This window comes from Tachysurus vachellii, chromosome 1 (assembly GCF_030014155.1).
Source record: "Tachysurus vachellii isolate PV-2020 chromosome 1, HZAU_Pvac_v1, whole genome shotgun sequence".
Lineage (NCBI taxonomy): Eukaryota > Metazoa > Chordata > Actinopteri > Siluriformes > Bagridae > Tachysurus > Tachysurus vachellii.
In genome coordinates this window covers 27,148,831-27,170,215 of record NC_083460.1, presented here as the reverse complement: position 1 = coordinate 27,170,215, position 21,385 = coordinate 27,148,831, and the positions used below count along the sequence as shown (strand labels likewise).

The window sequence follows — 21,385 nt, the reverse complement described above, 5'->3', positions numbered from 1 at the left end:
TTTAAGCAGGTTTTAAACCATGTTGAAATTTCATCGCAGGTGGCGACGATAACCAGAGCAATAAAACGATATCTCGAGCCCCTTCACACAGCCTCACTGGAGCACACCGCAGGCGTCACGAAAATGGGTGGGGCTTGACCGAACAACCACTATTTCTATTGGCTTTCTGTGCCGTCCGTTACTTCTATTCGTTCTTCCATTGGCTACTCATTTGCGGGTTTATCTCTCCATCGCGTGCTGCTCCTGTAGTACCACAGCTTATTATCCTACGATCTACGTCCGCCGAAATATATAGTTCGCATTGGTAATTCTTTTACTTTACTCTAACTGCGCGGTGTGTCTTGCACGATACAGCTTTAATCTTCATTTCGTGCTTCCTGATGTTGTATTTATTTCTCACTTGTATAAAAAAAGCGACACGATTGTTTTTCTCCTCTGGGCATTTTGAAACTGGACACCGCTGGCGCTGAGGCCCCCTCTTTTCCATGCGGAGGAATACGTTGTTGCTGCTGACAATGTGGATGGAGGAGCTTTAAGATGTCTACTAGAAGAATGAATCCATCTCAATTGTAGCAACAACAACAAAAAAGGAAGACTTGTGGCTGTTGTTTGGATACCGACCGAGTACTTTGTATACTTTTGTATTTATTAACGACGCGGATTTGCTTCACTAAAGGATGAAGTGCAAATAGGAGACGTTTTATGTTGATCCGACGCTTTTCATGCGCCGAGGTTCGAATCGTGCTCAAGTTTGGGGTTTTTTCCTCCTATGAGAGTCAACCTTTCTTTATAACCGCTGGATGTAAAGCATCTTATAAAGAGAGGTAACATGCTGTGTTTTACTCTTTCTGTCTTATTGTTGTCTTTATTTTTGTCTACTGTAAGTAGGCTGAATGTGTGCACGTTAGTCATGAAGTCACTTATTGTTGTGTTGAACTTCCATTTCCTCTGTAATGGGTCTAAGGAATAATGCAGGCTACAGAGGACCTACTGGGAAAAGGAGAGCTGAAGTTTTATATCTGTGTCAAATCTACAGCAACTCTTAAGGTTTTTTTTTTTATCGGATTTAGGGGTGAACTTTCTTTGATTGCTATCCGACTTGATCTGGAGCTGTTCATGCAAATAATTTGTTAGCGTTTTCAACATGCTTAATTTGTCGAGTAAACCAAGTTCAATTGGGCTGAACGCGCTCTGTCTATGTCTCTCTCTCTCTCTCTGTGTGTCTCTCTCTCTCTCTCTCTCTGTGTGTGTCTCTCTCTCTCTCTCTCTCTCTCTCTGTGTGTGTCTCTCTCTCTCTCTCTCTCTCTCTCTCTCTCTCTCTCTCTCTCTCTCTCTGTGTGTGTGTCTCTCTCTCTCTCTCTGTGTCTCTCTGTGTGTGTCTCTCTCTCTCTCTGTGTCTCTCTGTGTTTGTGTCTCTCTCTCTCTCTCTCTCTCTCTCTCTCTCTCTCCTGTTCACAAACACTTTTCAAACAGCGGTGGTGAAATTACTCCGGCTGTAGTCGCACGTTTGGCAGGAAATTCCTCATGTCCCCCCACCCCCACGATACAGCCCGAGTAATTTAACCACGAAGCCCCATCTCACTCCACTCCCTCTCACTCCATCTGAAACATTTCTCCCACTAAAAGTTGACATTTTTCGTCGAGTTTTTTAGTCGCGAACGGATTTCATAACGAATAGCCCATTAAGCTACACACACACGCGCGCGCGCGTGCATTTTCACCAACATAATGCTAATAAATTAGCTTCTGTCTTTGACCGTTGGTCATTTTTAAATTTCGGTTATATCCAAAATATCGCGTATGATCCAGGATATTGGGCAAAATAACTTGATTGCCTTTTTATTTATTTATTTTTTTTGCAGTGGAGTCTTATAATCCTGTATTTATAACTTTCACCATGATATATCACAATAATAACACAATAATATCGTTATAATGTCACCGTATTACTCACTATACGCCTCTTGTATGAAGCAGTTCAATAGTCTGGTGGGTTTTTTTCTTGTTGTTTTCTTTGTTTCTTTTCTATCGGCTTGTTTTCTACATCGTTTTCAGTTCCTCGCTGTACGTTTTTTGAGCTATGTCAAAATAAAAAAAAAATCCCGGACAAAATAATAATAATTCTTGTGAAAATATCAAGCGACTACAGGTCGCATAGTACAACAGTAAGCAGTATGTGCATATCGTGCACCACAACAGGTTGCATAGCCTGCTGAGGTACTGACTAGTGCAACACAAACGGTTACACACTACCACACTAAATAGCACACTGTTTGTCTGGCTTTGTGTGTTTTTTGCTTTTGAGTCGCTAATGTGTGAATGAAAATGATAGAAGAATTTGATCTTAGATTGATGGAGATTCTTCATAACCTTGACCATTGACTGTCTGGAGAAATGTTGTCCATCTTTTTGGCCATTTTGCAAAATATAAGTTCTTGGTTATATTCAGGCCTGTTTCTTATATTAACTGAATTTAAAAAAAGAAAAAAAGTTTGTATGTTGAACCAGTGATTAATTCCTACAAATATGTCCCTTTTGTGTAAAAGTTGTAGTAAAAGGGGTTGCAGAAAGCCTCGCTTAAAACCTGAGGAAACACCAGAGTGTGGAAAACACTAAAACTTGAGTGGTTACTTGAACGATTTCTCTTGGTGGGAGAAGCTATGACTTTACTCATTGTGGCACAGAAGAGAGGATTATTATAAAATGTATTAATCAAGTATATACTTGAGTATTTAGTCAGAATATTGTTTTTCAGTGGAGTTGACCCAGGGTAGATTCTTTCACATCATCTTGGTTGGTTTATCTTCCAAGCCAAGGCCAAAGTTGTCATCCTGAAGATGAGATTGCATCAGGGTGGGGCAAGAATGTTCTGGACCTTTTAGTTTGACTTGTATGCATTGCTGTCATATGTCAACAATTATATTAATTGCTCTTCTCAATTATTGCTTTGGTCTCAGTTGACGTGTTTGCATTGCCCAGGCAAAACAATAGCATAAGTTTTAATTTACGTTTTGCTCACGTCAGTTAAAACTTTCTCTTGCAGGGCTCTTTAAAGACAGCGGGGCATGAATGAGCAGCAGGGCCACAGAATGGCGGTCGAAACAGATAAGGAACTCAGCGACCTCTTGGATTTTAGTGCGGTAAGGAAAAGAAAGAGTGAATGGGGGTGGGGAAACAGGGGATTGGGGGTTGAGGTGCAGTGGAGTTTAGCTTGGTCGAGGGAACACTTGAGAAGTTCATTACCTGCTTGTGATCTTTTGTTGAAATGTGCTTAGATGTGAGAATGTGACCCATATATTAGAATTTTCAAGGCTTGCATGCATGTGAATCCTCCGTGTAGTGAGGAAAGACCTGTCACATTGCAACGGTTCCTTTCATTTCTCTGCTGAGCCCCTGACTACAATCACTCAACACATGCTTTTGTTGTACACAGTGCGGTCCAGGTACCTAAAGACGTCGTAGCTTATTGTGCAAACCTTTATTTTCAACTTTGCTCCAAGCTATACAAGTTATTTGTGTATCATGGCAGGAATCTAGTGAAGAATGTTGTTATGCTTGCGTTATATTTAATCTTTAAAGAAAAAAAAATCATTAAAACATTTTAATTTTATGTTTATATTTATCATTTTATTATGCATGTAGACATGGTTTACTTCTTTAGAATGAGGTCATGGTTAACCTCGCTAGCTATAATAATTTTCATTCCATTTTGCATTTGAATTTAGATTGTTTTATCCCTTATTTAATTTTCTGGTGCTGTCAGAATATGCCATATGTTTTTTTTTAATAGACATTCCATGTTTTATTTCAGTGACTTTGATGATCCTGTTCTGAGTGTTATTGTCTAGATAAATTAGGGATTGGGATCTTTCATTAGGGTTGCTGTGAGCTTTATTTGTACAAAATCCCAAAATTTTTCTACACATTTTTTATGTGTATATATTTTTATATTATTTTATTTGTAATATATTTTAATTCCCTTTATTATTTCAGGTACAGAGATGCAAATTTACTTCTATGAGGAATTTAAAATAAGTTATGAGCAACATCTATACATTAGAAAAGGTTCCATCCTTAAGCATCCTGAAAGGGGATTGATAACATTGGGCTGTTCCTTTTGATCTGCTCGGGTCCTGTCATACTTATTTGATGACTAAAATAAAATGTTGCCATAAGAGTGTAGAAAAACGTAGAAAAGTATTTGGACAGTGAAAGTTTTTTATTCTCTGTGCTGTGTAGGGATGATGCAATCTTTTCCACAGTAGGAGGAAAAAGTTCACGGAGGCCATGGTTAGGTCACCATGTTTCCCCAAACTTAGCTTTAATTAGCATTTGATTAGCTCACATGTGCAATGTTTATGATCAGGACAAGAGCAATGACTATGAAATTTATACCTGTCGATCCTCTGTTTTTAAAATAATTTTTTTATCTGGTGTACTAAAGTGTAATATTGCGCTCCTCTGCTGAATCTAACGATTTGATAGTCATGTATGATTATCTGTGATTAGCGTAAAACCAAAGTATGTTTAAACGCTTAAAATTATGCAGTTGTCTCATCGACAAAGCTGTCCGACAAAGCTGTCATCATGCACATGGAGAATGTCGGTGATTGCGTGAAGCAACTGAATGTTGTTATAATATAGCTTAAAACCATGATTATATCTAACGGAATCTGTGGTTTAGAAAAATTAAGAAATTGTGGTATAATGATAAATCGGTCTGTATTTCAAAGAACACGTTATGCTCTAAGGCTGAGTTCTTTTTTTTTCCCTTTGGAACTGAGCTATGTTGAAGCCTCACTGCATGCTGTAATGTCTTTTTTTTTTTCTCCCTCTGTCCTTCCTTTGTGCTAGATGTTTGCGCCCCCTGTGGCCAATGGGAAGACTCGACCAACCACACTCGCCAGCAGTCAGTTTGGTGGTTCGGGTGAGTTTCTCTTATCTCCCAGAGTGAATATAATCACTTTTCATTTTAAGGTTGCATTACATATCTTTTAATCTCTCTCAACACATTGACCTGCTGGTCTTGAAATTAACTTAATATTAACAAGTAATGTTATAGATTGCTTGGGTTATTTTGTTTGTTTGTCCAACTTTAGTTCCCAATTTCTGTGTTAACTCTTTCCCCTGGCACCATATCATGTGATTCAGCCCCTTAACAGCTTTGTCAATAGCTTGATGTGTCCTTGCATTTGTTTCAGATTTTTTTTTTCTCAGGCCTGTTCTTTTCTCCCAATCGACACACTTAACATCTCGTTGAATGAGAACAATCTGAGAACAAAGGGTTAAATGGAGGTCTCTAAACGATTCCCCCACCTCACAGCATAAAATACTCCTCCCCCTGAACAACAGAACACTTTCTCCCCCCGCCGACTTGCAGGAAACGGCTCTGCGCTGAAACAAAGCTTCATCCATGCCCCCTACCATCTCAAGAGCTCACTAGCAGCCCAGCATGAACATAGCAAAGTACACGCTGAGAAAGATCAGTGACGTCTTTCTTAAATTTAGACAGCACTTATCTAGAGATAAGAAAATGAATCATCTAGTTCATGAGCAAGTTATTTGCCTGTTGAAATAACTTGGCCATATGAATATGTCTGGGCTAAACAAAATGACTCTAGACATCCTGGAGCTAGGAGGCTTTGGGTGCTTTTTCTGGGTCAGTTTTGTTTTTATGTCCAAGTTAACATCTGATCCTAGATCAGAACTTTTCCTATAACTTTTAATGAGCTGTTTACAAGTCTTGGACAGCAGCAGACTTTAGTTTTGATTGAACTCTGAAGAAGAGGACGTAGCATTTTTCTGTAGAAATGATCAGAAGAGCTTTACACTTAAGTGTAAAAAGTTAAACTGCAAGAATTTAAACATCCTGTATGAAGCAGAGGCCATCCATGCTGTGACTGTCTTTCAAAACAAAGTGCTCGAAAGGGTGCTAATTGCATTAAACTCCTGCTCCATACAAGCCCCACCCCACCCCCCACCTCATCACTGACTTTACTGGTGTGTATCTAGACACCCGTGATCGCGGGAGTGCTCTGTCCGAGTGGACTCCTGCGGCCGTCCTCTCACTCACCTCCACAGCTGCCTGTCTCGTCACCCAGTATGCACAGTGTTAAGACAAGATGCAGCTCATTTCCCTCTTACTCACACCTTTCCAGCCTAACACATGCTCGCCTTAAATCAAAGCCTCTATTCTTCTGCTTGGATGGCTTTGGATTTAGTGTGATTTCTGTTCGGAAGCCTCTGCCTCTAAATCTGGGATTTGATATGTCCTGATTGCTTAGGTGTAATATTTTGGTTGTCAATGTTGGCAGTGGTGTTTGAGTGTTTCTCTCATTCTAAAACTCCCTCCGCAAGCTGTTATCAAATCTATTAAGATTACCAGGAAGGATGTGAACCTATTTACAGCTTATTGAAACTGGAACTGAAAAAGACTGCACTTCATTTAAATTCATTCATTTGAAGCCTGTTTTGCACGGTTGTGAAAACTGCAAGCATCGGGAAGTATACTGTACCGACACAGGATTTTTAAAACTTCATTGGAGGTCTATAGAGCTGTCAAGGATCTGTCATAGATGCAAGTGAAGGCTTAAATCAAGTCCTACATATAGCACCTCACACTCTCTCTGAATGACTTTCCCTGCTTTCATGTTTCCCACCTTAAACTATTTTATACTCAGTATTCTTTCACACGGCCAGTCGGTGCCCACTTCATTTGCCATGCCGCCTGCGTAGGCTTCATAGATCACGTCTGTCAGCAAGGATGTCGCTGTTTGCACTGCTTTGTTAGCTTCATCACTCATGCTCAGCCTTCAGCCGCTGCGATCGCCGAAGCCCCCTCTTCCCTCAAAAGGGGAATATGAATATTCATAAAGCGAATCCATTAATATGCACAATTATGCAAATCAGCATGCAATTAAGCTGTGTGTCTCCAGAGAGCTTAGCGAGCATTAAGGCATAAAACATGGAGAGAAAGGAGAGGGTTATACGAAAATTAGGCTCTGTATGCTTTCATAAATTCTTTCATAGTGGTTATGGAAACAGATGCTGTATATATCTTCTAGTATAAGAAGCAGGCTGCAATTATCCCCTGTATAGGTAACATAGCTGTGTATGTCATGCCCACAAATCTCATTTCTATTCTTTTGATCTGTTGTTTTTCTTTCTCAATTTTACATCATTTCTGCATTGTAATGAACTCCTAATAATCGGACGCTCTTCATAATCCTGGATATTAATCCTTGTTGAATGACATGGGTTAGCTCATTAGGGCTGTGTGATGCCGCGAGATGAGATTCCCATAACTGTAGCCTTCGAGACTGCAGCTCCTGTAATCAGAGATTCACAAACCAAATGTCAAAAAAAGCCCATGTGAATAAGCACAGAAGGAACTGAATGTTTTTTTTCTCTCTACTTGAATCTGTTGAGCTTTTCTTTACCGTCTGTCACTAACTTTCCTGGCATCCTGTGTATTGCAGGATTGGATGAGCGCAGTGGTTCCAGTCCCTGGGCTGCTGGTGAGCAGGGCAGCCCTTCGTTCAACCATGGACGGGTAAGTAAGAGACCGGGTCATTTTGTGAAAATTACAAGATCTTGAAATTGTGATTTTTTTTTTATATATATACAGGAAGGAGTTAAATATTAACTTTTGTTTTTTAATAAATATATACAGAGTTACAGCGAGGGTGCACACTACAGTGAGCATGATGGGCTGTCTTCCCCATTCCTCAGCTCTGGGATTGGCGGTGGGTTTTACTTTTTTTCTTTAGTGTGTCTTTGTGTCTCTACATGTGTTTCTGTCTGTGTGATGCTGAGCCCGCTGAGGCAGAAATTCTCCCTTGAGGTTTGACCAACAGTGCCTCTTTGTAGCTGAGCGAGACCCCCACTTTCAGGGGAGGGGCTGACTCATAACTTTCATCTGCTGGTGTTTTTTTTTTTTTTTTTTTTTTTTTTTTTTTTTTTTGGTTCTTTAAAAAAAAAAGCTTCTTAAAACATCTATCATGATCATAATAATATAATAAATGTTTAATCCTCTGTGTGTTTCATGTAGTGTGGTCACTGTCAGAAATTTTTTAATTTGTTTATTTATTTTTGCATTCAGGAAAGAATGAAAGGGGACCTTATACTTCATTTGGTACCCAGGTAAGATAAAAGAATGACAGTGGGGCTATTATGGGTAAAATCTCACCCTGACACTTGAGTGCTCTCCCTGTTCTGAACTATGCTTTTATGTGGTTGAACAAGAGTCAAATAAATATTTCTATGTGGTCTGCTTCTTTCTGTCTGTGTAGCAAGGGTTCCTGCCTTCAGACATTGTGATGGCCAATGCTGATGCCATGTCTCCCTCAGGCTTGAAGTCTGGCTCTCAGTTTTACCCCACATTCTCCAACAACCCCCGGAGACGCCCACCAGATGGAAACATTGGTAAGAGAAATGTAAATGTAGCTAAACTGTCAACTCCCTGACACATAGATTAATATGAAAATTTGGCTGACAGCTTTGTGACCTTTTTTCTCTTTTCAGACACCCAGCCAAAAAAGATTAGGAAGCCACCAGGACTGCCATCTTCTGTAAGTATAGGCATCTTAGCTGTCTTTAGATCCCCCTTCCCCCTCCAGGTCTCAGTAAGCAAGTTCGGCATCAGTAGTTTTGTGACAGGAGTCACGCAATTGCACTGTAACAAATACTCTAGTCCATATTAGAAATTCTCTGAGCTGTTCTATGGCTACAGCTCTCGTGGAAGTCTGAATCCATGGACGTGTGCAAAAATATAGCAGGGCTGTCACACAGCTGTGTTCCATAAGCTGTGAACATGCTTCAGCTAATTTGGGAAATGCTGAGGGAAAAAAAAGGCCAGTCCAGGTGACTGGGGAATGAGTGCAGTATTATATTATAAAGTCCAAAGGCTTCTAGGATTCCCAGCAAGTCGTCTGCATTTGACGTATATGTTGGCCAAGATTAGTAAATAAGACTTTTGCCAGAGACTGCTGGCACACTCTGGGTGGAAAACGTCCATGTTGTGAAGAAACATATTTAAACAAAGTCACTGCTAGAGAAATACACATTCAACACTTTTAGACATGTTGCACAAACAGGAAATGGAGGAAGGTCTTATAAAAGGTATTTGTTGAGGGATTCTTTTTATGCAGTTGTCTGTAGGCCAGAATTTTATACGGGTTCAGGCTTCGGTGTTGTTTGCTAATAATGTTAAGGCCCATTCAAAGAGTAATTGTTTTGTCTTGGTCCGAAGCCAAATGATCTTACCACGTGCCCTCCAGACGCACATAATGCACCCCTCCCCCACCCATTGCACTAGCTTCCCATCGACCTAAGCCTGACCACACGACAATGTCCTTTCCCTCTGCACGCTGGTACCAGAACTAAGTCCCCATTCTGTGCCCCATTTATTTGTTCTTTTCATTTTCTTCTCCCTCTTTGTCTCACTAACCTGTCTTTGCTCAGATTAATAGCTGATGATCCTGAGTTGCACCCCCTCCCTTTTTTGTAGAGCTCCTGTTCTGTGCTGCAATGGTAAAGCTCTGTCTGCTAGGTAACTTCCTGTTGCCCAACACCCACTCCTCCAGCAACATGGGCTACTTTCTTTTACTGCCCTAAAGCATGCGCTGACTTTTTTTGCAGGCTTTTAGTACATTATTGGGCTCTTTTTGGCATTTATATGTTTAAAGCTTTTTTTAATGTTTTTTTTTAAAAACATTTTTAATTCATTGTCCTTTGTCTTAAATCACATTTTTTCCCCTTTTTTTTTTTTTAACTCTGAATTGCCGTAAAAACCAAAGGTTTTATTACTCTAGTTCATGCTAGGTATTAGTCTTAAGTATTGCCTTCTAACAACACCGCAGTCCTTTCTTTTGAGTTTTTTGGGTGACAAAGGCTGCATCTCATTTTGTCTTCACCGGCTCTCATCTCTAGCTACCATGTGACCAGCCAGTCTATTTTTTTCCACTTTCCCCCCCTCCTTCTGCAAGACCTCTCCCCTTGTCACTTCTCACCACCTCCCCCCTTATTCCTCTCTTCTCCTTCCCTTCCTCCCTCCCTCTCCTCTCTTCTCTTCAGCCCAGCTGCCTGTGGAGTTGGACAGGCTCCAGGAGCAGGCAGATGGCTCTGTAATTAGAAGTGCATCTCTCCATTCCCTTCCCACTTCTCCCGGTTAAATCAAATTACAGGAAAAAGAGAAATATCAGTTTGCTGGAGTTGTCAGTTCTCCACTGGGCTCCAAACTACTTTCCCCCCGGTATTTACATGTGCACAGAGTTTCTAACAAATCATACATGGCAAGAGTATATGGTGGCCCATTATGTAGGAGAGTGTGATATGTGGCGGCATGTGGTTGTTTGCGTGACGTCTACTGAAGAAATACAAATTAGCATCTTGAGGTGGAAAATGAATCTGAAAATGTCTTTTCCCCCAAACTGCCAGTGCTTTCAGGTTCTGCTACATTGATTTCTGATCTTTTTATTCGTTATTTCGATTCATTTAATTTGGGCAGTCGAGGAAAAAAGATGGCACTTTAAATGGGCGCCATAGACTCAGAGAATGCTTTGCTTGATCCTGTAGTGCAATACATCCCGAGGGTGCTTGACTTGATCTGGATGATGCTTTTAGTGATGCCCTTTTGTACGCGCCCATCCTCTCCTGCTTTTGGCTCATGGGAGAGAGCAAGAGGATGCACAGACTGTGCCGCGACATGGCTGTGGCACCTTTCCCAGCATGCTGTGCTCTTATTCCTTGTCACTTATTCTGAGGGAGCACTGTGGAAACACTTGCACACGTCATTTGCCCAATATATAAATTAATAAAGAAAATAAATAGATGTGAGGGCACTTGACAAACTCTTTGGGCCCTTTTTCAGTTCTCTCGAGTGCTGAATAGCTGAAGCATGCACAGCTGTGCAGATATTGCTGTTTAGGCCATTATTCGATTGTTCCCTTAAGCGCAGATGCAGTTTTGTTGCTTCAGTATGTGGTTTTTATTTTGGGCCAGGTGTATGCCTCCACGTCCGGTGACGAGTATCCTCGAGACGGTGCTGGATATCCAGGCTCCAAAACGGGTCCCGTGTACCCTGGCTCTTTCTACATGCAAGGTGTGCAAATTTTAGGGATATGGTCTGGGTTCACATGGAATTCTAATAGGTACCATTTTTTAGAAGCATGTTTAACATTTAACAGAACAAAATGTAAAGGGTTATTTAATGCTTTTTAATTGTGTTTAATGTTGTAGTATATTTAAAACTACAAATTGTATTTGTAATCTACTACTAATAGAGGGTCTGCACCCTTCCCCTGATCCCTGGGCATCTTCTGGGCCTCTGGGCCAGTCAGGCTATTCGGCCATGCTGGGCAACTCGCCCCACATCAGCCAGCCAGGTTCCTTCACTGCCATCAATCCACAGGACAGGATGGTGAGTCTCTCTCTGGTCCATTACCCTGCTCATCCTGAGCCATTAAAGCAAGCAGTTTTGTTTCATGCTTTTATTTTCTGTGATTGCTGTCTGAATTAAATAAGCATTTGCATTTTCCTAGAGAATCTGGATAATGAAGTGAATAATTTTTTCAGAATATGTTAAAGTATCAATGTTATTTCTGGTATATACCGGTTTTCAGGAAATCAGCCTTTTATCCAAATGCAGTAATTGCATAGGTATTATTCTGATACTACTAATTACATAATTTTTGTCTGTTAGCTGCCATGTTATAGACCAACAAGTCGTTACCAGTGATCTGTTATTACTGAGTGACCCCTAGGTTGTAACTGCGAAGTGATCATGTTGTTTCAGAAGCGCCAGCCGCTGCCTCTTTCTCCACAAAACTACCCTCTCCATGGCGCTGACGTCAACGGCTTCCATTCAGGCTCCGGAGCCTACAACCACACGCCGTCCATTAACGGAGCTGACAGCATTATGGGTGTGAAACCATTCATGTGTCTTTGGTTTAAGTCACAAATTTTCCTCTTTTTTCACATGCCTAAAGATTCTTATTTGACATATGAAGCTGTCATTGGTATGCCTTTTTTAGGTGGATATATATTTAGAAGGATGGCGTTAAATGGTTTGCTTTGAGCTGTAGAGATTTCCTGAACATAGAGAAGAATAAATGGTTTAATTTATTTTCATTGCCCAAGACATCTGGCAAAATATACTAACATTGTGTTAATTTCTAACATTAGCTAATTTGGTAGATGCTGTGGCTAAAAGCTTCTGGGTATTATATTTTCTTGTAGTAATTTGCATGTGGGAAGTGTTTGCTTCAAAGCCACAGAATCTGTTTTGTGAAATCACAAACATAATAATTATTTATCATAAAATTTCTCAATTTTCCAAGAAAGGCTCTATTAAGAAATGAATCGTTCATTGAAAAATCCATTGTTTTCCCTTTAGGGACACTTTTCCCAATTGGGTTTACCATTACTGGCATTTATTACTGATTTTATAATTTTTATCTTAAATATATTTCAAACCTACCTGAAGTGGGGTAGTGTTTTTAAATGGTAGTAAATAACTATTTCCCCCCCCCTTCTTACAGTCAGTAGAAGTTCAGCTACAGGCAGCTCAGGTGATGAGATTGGAAAAGCCCTAGCCTCGGTGAGTGGGGACTCGTTAGTTTCTGCCCTTCAGGCTGTGATTAAAACTGATGATTTACTAGTTTCACTGCTAGAGTATTTAAAGTATAATGACTAATTGTGTTGTATACTACAGAACATGATATTGCCCATGCCTAAACCTTAATGAAAATAACCGAGTATGTTTACTTATCACAGATCTACCCTTCAGACCACAATAGCAACAATTTCCCCTCCACACCTTCAACACCAGTTGGCTCACCCCAGGGCATTGCAGGTATGTCACATGCAACATTTTTTGTAAACCCTGACAATACTGTTTTGGTCATATGTCCAGTTCATATCACTTCTCGAAATGAATCTCCAAATAAACTTGTTTTACTATATATGGTATGTCGATGGGAAAGTCATGATAAAAGAAAGGCAGATATTAGAACTGCACTTTCCTGCTGCGGTGTTTGCAAGCTCATGCCCAGACTGCAAATGAGCTTTCCTTTTCCCCAAACACATCCTTGGAGCGCCCTCTCTTGTTCCTTATTTGGTACTGCATGCCAGATTTTAATGTATTCTTTGTTTGATTCAAGCTGACATTCTGTTCCATAGGCGCTTCTCAGTGGCCAAGATCTTCTAGCCAAACAACTCTCTCACCTAGTTATGAAGGTGGACTACATGCACTTGTAAGTATCAAGAACCTTTCTTGAGCCTTATAAAATAACCAAATATTAAACGGTGCTTATTTTCTGCATTTACATGCTTATTTTCTGCATTACTTTAACAGCAGAATAAAATGGAGGACCATCTAGAGGAGGCCATCCATGTTCTGCGCAGTCATGCAGTGGGTCAGGGCCCAGGTGCAAACCTTGGTGGAGCCCATTCAGAGGTTCACAGTCTGCTGAATGCTGTCTCCGCGTCTGTTCATAATGGATCCCTGGGAAGCCTTGGCCAGGGATTTCCTGGTGCTGGTCTGGCTCTGAGCAACAGACATCCTGCTATGGTAAGCTCACCAAGCACCTGGATTAACAGGGAGTCATTCTGGCATCGGCATTATTCACCAGATTACACTGTGTTTATAAATTTTACATCTTTCTCCAATAGAGATTTTGTCAGAAAACCTTTAAAGGACAAATCGAGTTACATGTTACAAGCACGATGTCATAGCCACAAAAAAAGTTACTTTATTCATTTAATTTAGTCACAGCAGCAAACCACTACTTATCATCATGATAAAATTATCTTGATTATTTTTGTGTTTTTATAGTTTCCCTGTTTGATTGGCCACTTGGGTTTTGTCTAAACCTTAATAACTGTAATTTGTATATATAAAACTGTATATTGAACGGCATTCACATGTTTAGTAACCTTTCTCTGTATTGATCTGCGTTTGCAGGGTGGAAGCCATCATGATGACCCTGCATGCCTCCCTCCCAGCAGCAGCCTATTACCAACGTCCCACGCCTCCGGCACTCCACAGCCTACAGGAGCACCAGAGGGCTTCACTAGTCCGTACCAACTAGATCTTACCAAATGACCTTCAGCTGTGCAGAGAGATTTATGGTTGTGGTTTGCTTGTGTTTTTATACTAGTTCTCTGCTTGCAGGTTTGCCAGGTGGTGTAGCCACACACTCTTCAAACAGCTCCGATATTAAGAGGGAAGACAAGGACGACGACGACAACTCTTCCATTGCAGATAAGTCTGAAGAGGAAAGGAAGGACCCCAAAGTGTCTCGCAACAGAACAAGGTACATTACGACATTGTTATGATGTTAGTAAACATTTCTTTGACATACAGATGATTTGAGAATTGAGTCTTCCACATCTTGCATGGCTCAAAGAGTGTATAAATCACGCCCTTCCACCGAACTGTGTGCAATGTTGTATTTAGGTGTTAATGTGTTCATGCACTTGAACAAAGGGCCGAGTCTGTTTCCAAAGTGTCTGGGCTTATCCCAGGCACACTGCTCTCTCTCATGGTCTTTTCCCTCCCCTCCCCAACTCTCACATTGTTTTCAGAAAGGAGGCGTTTTCCCTCCAGATCCATTCAAGTGTTTCAGACCAGGGAGAAGAGTAAGTCTATCTCCCGCTATAGATTGCACTGCTGAGCCACTTCAAGATCAGTCAATTGTATTCCTCGCTCGAAACCTTTCTATTGTGTAGAACATACACACTTCACAGTAAACACATTCAGACATTTATGACCGTTCCCCATTGGTTAATATTTGATTGGTAAAAACTAAACTGACATGATTATATATTAGGACTTGTACTGGTTTAAAGTTAAATGATTTGTATTTGTGAAACTAGACACATTGTTCATCAGGTGTTTAACACTATTCATTGATAGCTATTAACTGCTAGCTATAGCTATGTACTGTTTTTCTCACACACCTACAAAATTGTTTTGCTGTTTGTTTGTTTTTGCCAAACCACTGCTTTAATCATGAAGAAAAAAAGAAAAACACACAAGCATTTTTGCCTCATCCCAAATGTAATCATCTGACCAATTCTGCATGTGTAAATAATCACTCACTTATCACAAACACATCAGGTTTTTAAGCAATTTTAAATACTTATTTATTTTTAAAAGAAATATATGCTTACTTATATGGTTTATTATATTCAGTTATTAATTAAAAATGGAAAACAGTTAAGTGCTTAATATCTTGTATATCTTCAGCCATCTTGAAACTAGAATCATCGTTGGAAACCTATTTTGGTATGAGCAAGAAACTTACTAGTATTGCCAGAAAGTGTTTTAACACAATTGTTTCAGATATGATTGTGATGATAAAGGTCCATATTTTAGAACATTTTTCTAATTATGATTTAGGGAACTATTTATATACACACTGAGCAAGACCATGTCTTTATAGAAAAGTCGGTTTAAATCTTTCACGTTAGTGATGTTCGCCTTGCAGCTCCTGTGTAATACTATAGCGGAAAACTTCAGAATGTGTCTTGACTAATTCATTTTCTTTAAGTAACAACTTCAAATTGTAGCAAGTTTTTTAAACACACATTTCTTATTTAAATTGACCTCCTTTTCCCTACCCCTTATAGTAAAGATGATGAGGACGATGAAGATCTGCCAGCGGAAGTGAAGATGGAACGGGAGAAAGAGCGGCGTGTAGCCAACAACGCGCGTGAGAGATTGCGTGTGCGAGACATCAACGAAGCATTTAAAGAGCTTGGCCGCATGTGTCAACTACACCTGAGCACGGACAAACCACAGACCAAACTGCTCATCCTTCACCAGGCTGTCAATGTCATACTCAATTTGGAGCAACAAGTGCGGGGTCAGTGCTGGTTACTCTCTCTTTCTTCAAATTATCACTTGCTTTGCATGAATGAATCATTTTAGTGGCAAAATCCCTGGTCTCTGTGTTATCCTCTCAAATATCATAATATCTTGGGTACTATTTAGATGGGATAGAAACAGTACAGACTTTGGGATTGGGTTTTCTTGCTAGATAATGTAGGAACCTATGGTTTAATTAAATAAAATCAATTAAAGTCCCATTCATTTATTGTTTTGCTTCCAGAGCGCAATCTGAACCCGAAGGCAGCTTGTCTGAAACGACGGGAGGAAGAAAAGGTGTCTGGTGTTGTGGGAGACTCTCCAATGCAGCTGCCAGGACCTCACCCTACTCTGGGAGGAGACGGACACAGTTCTGTCGGTCATATATGATGGTAGGTTCATAGAGCTTCAAGCTGATCCATGGATATAATTTTTCCATTTATATTCCATGTCCTGTTGTTACTACATGTTCTGTTGTTTTCATATCCTGGTAATTATTCTCTTATGAAATGGAGATGTGTTGACATAGTTATATCTAAACTGATGTCAATATGATATGTTTTGCAGATCAGTGGCTCGTGGAAGAAGTGGCCTTTTTATCTCTTCCTTCATCCTCTTCAAAGTATGTGTGTGTGAGTGTGTATGTGTGTTTTCACACATGTTGACTTGGAAAGTGTATCGTCCATGAAATGTAAGAGGTGCATCTTCACACGTCCAGAAACACAAGTGTACTGCCAAACTGACAACCCATTTTGCTGCACTCCTGATTGTGATTACCAGCGTAAATGTGAAGAACTGTGTATTTTATTTTCCTCTTTTTTTTTTTTTTTATTTTGTATTTTTCTGCTTCCATGAACTGATGGAACACAGGGATAGATATATTGTATCTACCAAGGACAATTTACCCCACAGCTGAGAGTATGAGGGGGAAGAAGTTACATATGTCAAAATATAATCAAGGATTTGTGCCTAAATAATTGTTACATTTTTATAAGAGACACTGAAGCAAATTGCTTACTTGTGTGGAACAAATTTTGTTTGGGATTTGCTTGTAAATGAGCAATGTTTTTATGTAGCTTGGCATTCCCTGCTTAAAGGTACAGTCTTACATGTGTTGTGTTACCAAACCCATGTGAAGTGGGAGATAACCTGTGGTGCTTTTGGGGACTGCATATCCCAACATGCCCAAGGTCTGTATTTAAAGGGAGAAAGCTCAGAGACCAGCTAAATTCATCAAACTCTTGCGAAACTAATGGTTTCAATCCAAACTTAGATTTTTCTTTTTCAAATAACACTTCAGATTTTTTAAACATCAGACTGTGATCAATCACTGTTCTGCCATTCAGAGCAAACACAAAGCTCATGAGAGCACTGAAGAGGTGTCTGTTAAGACCCCAGTTTGAAGTATTTGGTACCTTTCTAAGTAAATGCACCAGCGTGTGGTATGTGTGAACCTCAGCATTCCTGCTTGTTTCCAGTTATCTTTTCTCCTTTATAAACCAAGAATGAAACCCTGATGCCCAGCAGTGTAAGCGTTACAATATTATTTCAGGGCTATCTTGTTGTCAGCTTAGTAAGTCTGATGTTCTAGCTGAAGATTTGCAGAGAGTATATACTCCAGCACATCTGTCATTGTTTTCTTGTCCTTCCTAAGACACCATTTCAAAGCATTTTCTGAAAACAGGCATATATCCTCTCATCGGCTGTTGTTGCCAAAACACTGAAACCTCATTGTGTCCACCTCACACATGCATAAAGGATATTATTTCAACTTGAGCAAAATGTAAGAACGTATATATAAAAATATATATTTTGTTAGTATATACATTGTAGATTTATAAATAAAAAAAAAAATCATTATTAATTTGAAGTGTAGAAATCTATATTGTTCAAGTGAGAGAGCAGGGCAGGGTGTGATAAAATGACTGGAGAAGTGCATTTCAGAACGGCTCTGGATTATTTGCGTAATGACCATTTCTGGTCCATTCTTTTCAGCTGCGCTCCTCTGACCACGGACAGTGTCTGTATGCGTAACATTTACTCTGTGTTGCTGTGTTTAGGCTTCATTTAGCTCTTATACAAAAACAGGTAAAGGATTGAATTGATTCTGTTTGAGCGTTCTAGGAAGCCTGTTGTGTCAAAACATTATTGATGGATGAAAATCTTTCCTTTGGTAAGGGAAGGAATATAATGCAGTTATATCACTGTCTGCAATTACAATTCCCTTCATACTGAATTTTGAAATTTATTAACCAACTATTGCCCGTCTCTCATCTCAGTTTTGAACACATTATGCAACTGGTTTTGAATGTACACTCAAATATAGATATTACTCCTTTTTCGCTGTACGTCAGAATACTGCCAGTTCAGTTCTATTATTTCATTTGACAGTATATAATATATCCATTTCTGATTAAAAACATTTTTTTTTATTTGTGTGATTACATGGATGGTTTAACGTATGTAAGATAATACAGTGTTAATTCATAATATGTCTACAATCCTGTCTGCTGTGGACACTGTTAAATATCTGTTTTCAAAAGAGATTATAGGAATGCATTTGATTACTGAGGGAGGAATGCATAATTGACCTTTTTGAATATTTTCAATGTGGCCTTCTCATTGTCAAGGCAGTCGTATTTGGTGCCTTATTAGTGCCTAAATTTATTTTTCTTCTTAAATATTATTCTTCATTTATCTTTAAAATGTTCTGAAGTGCTCAAAGTAAATGTATGGCTAAAAGTCTCGAGACTGACATTTCATTTTTGAGGAAAGAAAATGAATCAACTGTTTCATAAATTTATACATTTCTGATTAGGTATGTGTGATTTGTCAATAATCTGATGCTTGTGGTTGGACTTTTTTTGTTTACTTGTGTACACCCCCCTACCCCGTATCCCCTCCCACATTTCTTTCTTTTGGTGTCTGATGCCAAGTACCCAAGATTTGGAAAGCATGTCAAACTATGGGAGAAGTATCTTCCATTATGTTGGTTGTTCGAACACTAGACTGTTAGCAGTATTTTCCACCACCAGCCAAATTTATAAACACTTTAGAAATGCCGTATAGTAGGACTCCAGTAGTGGGCACACAGATTAGCTTCTGGGTGGAGGTTTTGTTTCTTTTATTAAAACCCAGAAGAAAATGAAGAAGCTTATCTGTATAACTTAAAGAAGTCCGTCACTGCATTAACATGACCTCCAGGAACATTAAACAATTGTTTTTTTGCTGATACAGTTAAGTAGTGAGCCATTACTGACTGGTAGATACATTTATTTGTAGAGGAGCTGCATTTTGGGACTTCTAATGATTTTTTTCTCCTTTTAAATTTGTTTGCAGTCACTATAAATATTTCACACATAACTAAATTTCAGCATTCTTGTCAAGCATGAACATGCATGTCCTGTGGCAATTTATATTTTTATGGTAACTTTCATTGTTTCAAAATGCAACATTTATAACAACCGTTGTATCTGAAGCAGAACTTCCTGCCTGACATGTTTATACTAATACACCACTGTTATTCCAACAGTTTGAATAGGGGACATGAACAATACAGAATACTTCTGTTGTGGCTTCAGAGTGCCTCCTGGTGTGTGGGTGTGTGTGTGTGTGGGTCTGCTTGTGTGTGCGTGTGTCTCTTCGGTCTTTTACTTCTGTCTTTTGTTTTTATAAATATATATATATAAATATAAATATATAAATATAAGTAGGTATTAAGATTCTGTCCTGTATATAACAGTAATGTAGCAATAAATGTGCCATTTTTAATAACAAAATTCTACTTTTTTTTCAATGTCTGGGTTTGAATCTTGTATACCTTTAAAAAAGTTAAATAAATAAAAACATGTAATAGAAAATGTATTGTTATTTTGAAAGCCTTTACTGCTTTCTAAACAAAAGGGAAGTAATAGAAATTCTTAATCAAAATTTCTAATTAGTAATGGTGACTGGCTCTGTATAAGGTTTCATAGTCAAAATAATGTCCACTCAATTCCAAAATTTCCTAATTTTTATTCACCAATCAACCATAACATTTAATTGTATTAATTACCACTATTGTATTGATCCCCTTTTGCCACCAAAACAGCTCTGACCTGTCATGCCATGGACTTCACAATATCTCTGAAGGTGTGCTGTGGTATCTAGAAAGATCTTAAAGTCCTAAAAGAAAGATCTTAAAGTCCTAAAATTTCAGGTGGTGCCTCCATGGAGCTGACTGTTTGTCCAGCATATAACTCACATGCTTGATCGGATTGAGATCTGGTGAATTTGTAGAACAAGCCAAAAACTTGAACTCACTGCCATTAGGGAATACTGTTGCCATAAAGGATGTACTTGGTCTGCAACAGTGCTTCGGTAGGTGATGTTTCTCAAAGTAAAACCCACATCAATCCTAGGACCTAAGGATTTCCAGCAATAAATTACCCACAGCATCACACTGCCTCTGCAGGCTTTCCCTCCTCCATAGTGCATTCTAGTGTCCTCTCTCATATGTGATGTAAAAGAATCTGTGATCTCTATAAGGAGCGAGCTCCTATAACACTCATGCTACAGTAGCTCTTTATTGGAATCAAACGAGGCAGGCAAGCTTTTGCTCCCAATGCGCTTCATTGAGACTGGCTCCCTTGTCCCTTACACCAGTTTACTGGGTGTCCTCCCATGGACCACATTTGGTAGGTAAAAACAACTGCATATTGCCATTTTGGACATGATCTGCCTTTAGTTCAAATTTTGTTATATATGAATTCTTCAGGCTGATTAGTCAGAAGGCGTTGAATAACTTTCTATGCTCTGAAAACAGTTTCAATTCTAAAACATGCTAGTGGTTTAATATTTCTTTGTCTATGCGAACATCTAAATCATATGATTTGTTATGGTATAGAAGAGTACTGTCTATAAGAAAACATTTATTTTATGGAAAGAGGTTCCAGTGTGTGCACTTTGTCAATATGTTTTTTGCTACACAAAAGTTTTCAGGACTGCACTGTCCAATTTCTATTTGAAATTGAAACAGTCAGACAGTCTGCCTGTTGCATAGTGTCTACTGAAATACCACCCAATCCCAGTTCATTAGGCAGGCTAAATTGCAGGCTGTGGGAAATATATATTTAGCACAGAGGTTATAATTTTGAGCAAATCTTGAGCATTAATTTGATGTTACATTAATACCAAGACCTTTAAAAGACTCCAGCTGTAGTGGTCTGTGGCATTGCATGTGCTGTGGCTCTGATCTATTTCAGACATCAATGGCTTGTTCTGGATTATATATCCTAAAAACATTTCCATTTCAAGAAGGACTACAACTATATTCTATGCAACAGATGTAATGGTTATAAAGTGGGTGTATTATTTGGTATGAACCAATCCCTACTTAAAGGTGCTACTAAAAGCAGAACTGTCAAGACTTCAGTTAACAGAAAATATTTCTTTTTAAATATACACGGTGTAATAGTCCTAATATCCAGAGACACACAATGGCAGGGGAACAGAGAACAGCATGGTGTACAGAGA

General features: G+C 39.2%; 1 protein-coding gene across 5 annotated transcripts; it reads left to right on the top strand.

Annotated features, from left to right (window-relative positions):
- Nucleotides 1-281: 281 nt before the first annotated feature.
- On the top strand, nt 282-19,650 carry tcf3b (transcription factor 3b). 5 transcript variants are annotated; one of them, XM_060880635.1, is made up of 21 exons: nt 284-824; nt 3,044-3,140; nt 4,855-4,927; nt 7,479-7,552; nt 7,673-7,745; nt 8,102-8,142; nt 8,292-8,424; nt 8,524-8,570; nt 11,002-11,101; nt 11,283-11,419; nt 11,795-11,921; nt 12,540-12,598; nt 12,775-12,853; nt 13,180-13,253; nt 13,358-13,570; nt 13,964-14,075; nt 14,174-14,315; nt 14,587-14,640; nt 15,634-15,869; nt 16,116-16,263; nt 16,439-19,650. In XM_060880635.1, the coding sequence occupies exons 2-20, from the start codon at nt 3,066-3,068 to the stop codon at nt 16,259-16,261; spliced, it is 1,995 nt and encodes a 664-aa protein (XP_060736618.1). In that variant the 5' UTR covers nt 284-824; nt 3,044-3,065; the 3' UTR covers nt 16,262-16,263; nt 16,439-19,650. The 5 variants fall into 5 exon arrangements, with proteins under 5 accessions (XP_060736621.1, XP_060736619.1, XP_060736618.1 ...); XM_060880626.1 differs by having other exon boundaries at nt 13,355-13,570; XM_060880638.1 differs by lacking the exon at nt 14,587-14,640 and having other exon boundaries at nt 282-824.
- Nucleotides 19,651-21,385: the final 1,735 nt, after the last annotated feature.

Coding starts and splice junctions, on each gene's coding strand:
- tcf3b (XM_060880626.1), top strand. CDS start 3,066: ATGAATGAGCAGCAGGGCCACAGAATGGCGGTCGAAACAGATAAGGAA. Junction 7,553..7,672: donor CTTCGTTCAACCATGGACGG/GTAAGTAAGAGA, acceptor AAATATATACAG/AGTTACAGCGAGGGTGCACA. Junction 12,599..12,774: donor TTGGAAAAGCCCTAGCCTCG/GTGAGTGGGGAC, acceptor TACTTATCACAG/ATCTACCCTTCAGACCACAA.